At 42.3% G+C, this 3,377-nt stretch overlaps 1 protein-coding gene across 1 annotated transcript in view; it reads right to left on the bottom strand.

Moving 5' to 3' along the window:
* Positions 1-3,377, bottom strand: part of LOC106001866 (cytochrome P450 3A9-like) — a 20,673-nt gene that overhangs the window by 3,942 nt on the left and 13,354 nt on the right. Inside the window, exons 11-12 of the mRNA XM_013036820.1 lie at positions 2,999-3,225; positions 45-207 (exon numbers count right to left, since the gene is read on the bottom strand). Of these exons, the coding sequence (XP_012892274.1) occupies positions 45-207; positions 2,999-3,225 (390 nt within the window). The remainder of the gene's footprint in view (positions 1-44; positions 208-2,998; positions 3,226-3,377) is intronic.

Genomic DNA, 3,377 nt, shown 5'->3' with positions numbered 1-3,377 from the left:
GAACAAATGTCATGAAGTATTATTTACCTAGGAAGTATACTGACCTGGGTCTCCTTACAAGGTTGGAAGGAGAAATTCTGCATGAGTCTGACAAGAGCAAGTTTGATGTTCATGAGAGCGAACCTCATGCCGATGCAGTTTCTGGGCCCAGCTCCAAAGGGCATGTAGATGTAAGGATTGATGCTTTCCTTGTTCTTCTTGCTGAACCTGAAGCAACAAAAGTGGGGAAAACATGAACATCTCAAGAACCCAGCTATTTGTGGCTGAACTTCGGATATCCCTAAACAGTACTAGATAGTATTGGCCAATGAAATCCTGCTATGGTTTAGTTTTATTTTTTGTCAATTGTGGAGCTTGAATTCAGGACCTTGGCACTGTCCCAGAAATCTTCAGCTCAAAGCTAGTGTTCTACCACTTTCAGCCACAGTGCCACTTCTGCTTTTCTGATGGTTCATTGAAGATAAGACTATCATGGGGACTTTTCCTGCCAAGGCTGGCTTTGAACCATGATCTGCAAATATCAGCCTCCTGAGTAGCTAGGATTGTAAGTGTGAGACACCAGCACCAGGCTCCTACTGTGGTTTTGCTGTAAGAACTCCAAGTTATAATGTATACTGAAGAGCATGTTTGTATTAGTTCATCTTTCCTCCCTCCCTTTCTGCACTGCCTCTAAAAAAAAACTTTTTAAGCCACAGGCAAAAACAAATACCATTAACACCATCATCAACAATAACAGAAATGTACTCATTATCTGACTTAGGAAATGGTAGCCCTGCTATACAACACCTTAGTAACAACAATGAAATTGTATTTTTTAAATGTCTAACCAACAAAAGGAAAGAATTGTAAGCTATACATCTTTTCCTATCCCCTGACCCTAGAAGTTTTCTATATGTGGGGACATAAAAGTGGTGTGATTACAAGCAACATACTGCAGTTGTGAACGGAGGGTTCTCTGATCTGCACTTTGATTGCTTCTCGCTCCTTCAACCAGAGCAAGGGGCATACTTCATGCAGGCTCTAGAGACAGCACAGCCCAAAAGACAAGGCCTCTGCCACCAGGAAGACCCCAGTTCAGGGACAATTGAGATCAAGATCACACATCTTCTGATTTTAAAATCCCATTTTAAAATTGTTTACCAATAGAACAATGAAACTATTTCTAGATTGTACACTGAACCCAAAGCCTGCCCTTAGCTCCACAGTTCCAGGAGAGCTTGCTCAATCAACACCAGAGGAAGGATGATTCAGGGGCTGCCCCAGGATAGCAGCCACACATGGGGCCATGAGGACCCACAGTCTGCTCTGGCCTCAGCGAGGTTTCCTGAACCATCAGGCCCAAGACATCTCAGGTCCTCAGTCTGCATTTCAGTGCTCACCCTGGAGGGTCAAGGACCAATGACTAATCAGTGCAAGACAACTATGTTTCCCAAAATATGGTGGTGTCGTAAATTTAGACAGCTAAAAGGGATGGCACACAAAACCAAAGGGAATAAAAATCCAAAACATCTAAATGCAGAGAGTATAGAATAAATGATGGCAGATGCATACAGTCATCCTAAATCTTCATAGACACCCACCTGTCACCCACGAGCATTCACACACACACACACACACACACACACACACACACACACACACACACACACTTTGGCCTGTCTATGCAGGATTAGTTGCAACATCCAAACAAAACATAATCCATAGATGCTCAAGGCCCTGATAAGAATTTATAACATGAAAACAAACTTTACAACTTCGGCGGGGGAGGGAGGGAGCAGGCAGGTGAGGGGAGAGAAGGGATGGTACAGGGAAAACAAAGGAGGAGGCAACAATGCTCAATAAGAAATGTCCTCGTTACCTTGCTTATGTAACCATAACTGCTCTGTACAGTATCTTTTACAATAAAAAATGTACAAAAAATCACAATTCAACTGAACAACAGTCATGTACCAGTAGATTATAAATACTCAAGTTCTGCCTACCAAAAACAAAAAGAAATGGCAGACTATTTGCAAAAGACTTAAATATAACCTAGCATATACTTTAAAACATCTCTACATTATTATATTATAGGTACGCCTAAAATATAAATTCAGCATAATTCTTATATTTAACTGTTTGGAATATATTCAATACTGCTGTATATATCTGATACTGTTTCATATTTTGCAAAGGGTTTTGAGCCACAAGTGACTGAAATCAATCAATCTGTCCTTTAAAATTAACACCCAGCTGGGTGCTGGAGAATCATGACTGTCATCCTAGCTATTCAGAAGGTTGAGATTTGAGGAACACAGTTCAAAGCCAGCCCTGGCAGGAAAATCCAAGAGATTCTTATCTCCAATTAACCACCAGAAAACCAGAAGTCGTTCTATGGCTCAAAGTGGTAGAGCACTAGCCTTGAGCACAAAAGAGCTCAGGAACAGTGCCAGGTCCTGAGTTCAAGCACCATGACTGACAAGACAACAAGAAAAAATAAAATAAAATAAAATCCAGTACAATTACATGCATAGAAGTATACCCTATCACTGACAAATGATTACTTCTAGACTTGGGATTTGTATCCTTTTTTTCAGTCCATTTTTACAATTTTGTCCATTTGTCATGCTTGTAATATAAAAAAAAAAATTGCTGAAAGCCAGGTGCCTGTGGCTCACGCCTGTAATCCTAGCTACTGAGGAGGCTGAGATCTGAGGATCACCCTTCAAAGCCAGCCCAGGCAGAAAAGTCAGTGATACTCTTATCTCCAATTAACCACTAGAAAACCCAAAGTGGCGCTGTAGCTCAAGTGGTAGAGCGCTCGCCTTGAGCTGAAGAGCTGAAGGACAGTGCCTAGGCCCAGAGTTCAAGCCCCATGAACAAAAAAAAAAAAAATTGCTAAAGATAAACACATTTGTGCAAATCATTGAACAAGAACACTATGCCCTCTGTGTTAAGGGACCACACAGGTGCTGGAAGTGACCCCCATCTGGGAAGGCATCTTTCTTGCCCCACTTACCTCTCAGGGCGGAATTCCTCAGGCTCTGGCCAGTACTTGGCGTCCCGTTGAAGAGCGTAAGTTGGTACCATCACCACGGTGTTTTTGGGAATAACCACTCCGCTGATTTCCACATCTGCCTTACAGGCCCTCTCAAGTCGGCCAGCAATGGGGTACAGCCTGAGAACCTCGTTCACCACCATGTCCACATACTCCATCTCCATCACGGCATCATAGGTGACAGGTGCCTGGCAAGCAAGGAACAGATGTTCATTAGTTCATTATTTGGGATACAGTCTGAACTCAATGAAATTCTGCCAATGCTCTTAGGACTCCAATGCTCTTACCAACTCCTGTTGGTGAACCTTAACGTTCACAAGGTGGTTGTTTGTTTGTTTTT

This window comes from Dipodomys ordii, unplaced genomic scaffold, assembly GCF_000151885.1.
Source record: "Dipodomys ordii isolate 6190 unplaced genomic scaffold, Dord_2.0 Scaffold533, whole genome shotgun sequence".
Classification (NCBI taxonomy): domain Eukaryota; kingdom Metazoa; phylum Chordata; class Mammalia; order Rodentia; family Heteromyidae; genus Dipodomys; species Dipodomys ordii.
The sequence above is the reverse complement of the archived record's forward strand: the minus strand, read 5'-3'. Positions and strand labels throughout refer to the sequence as shown.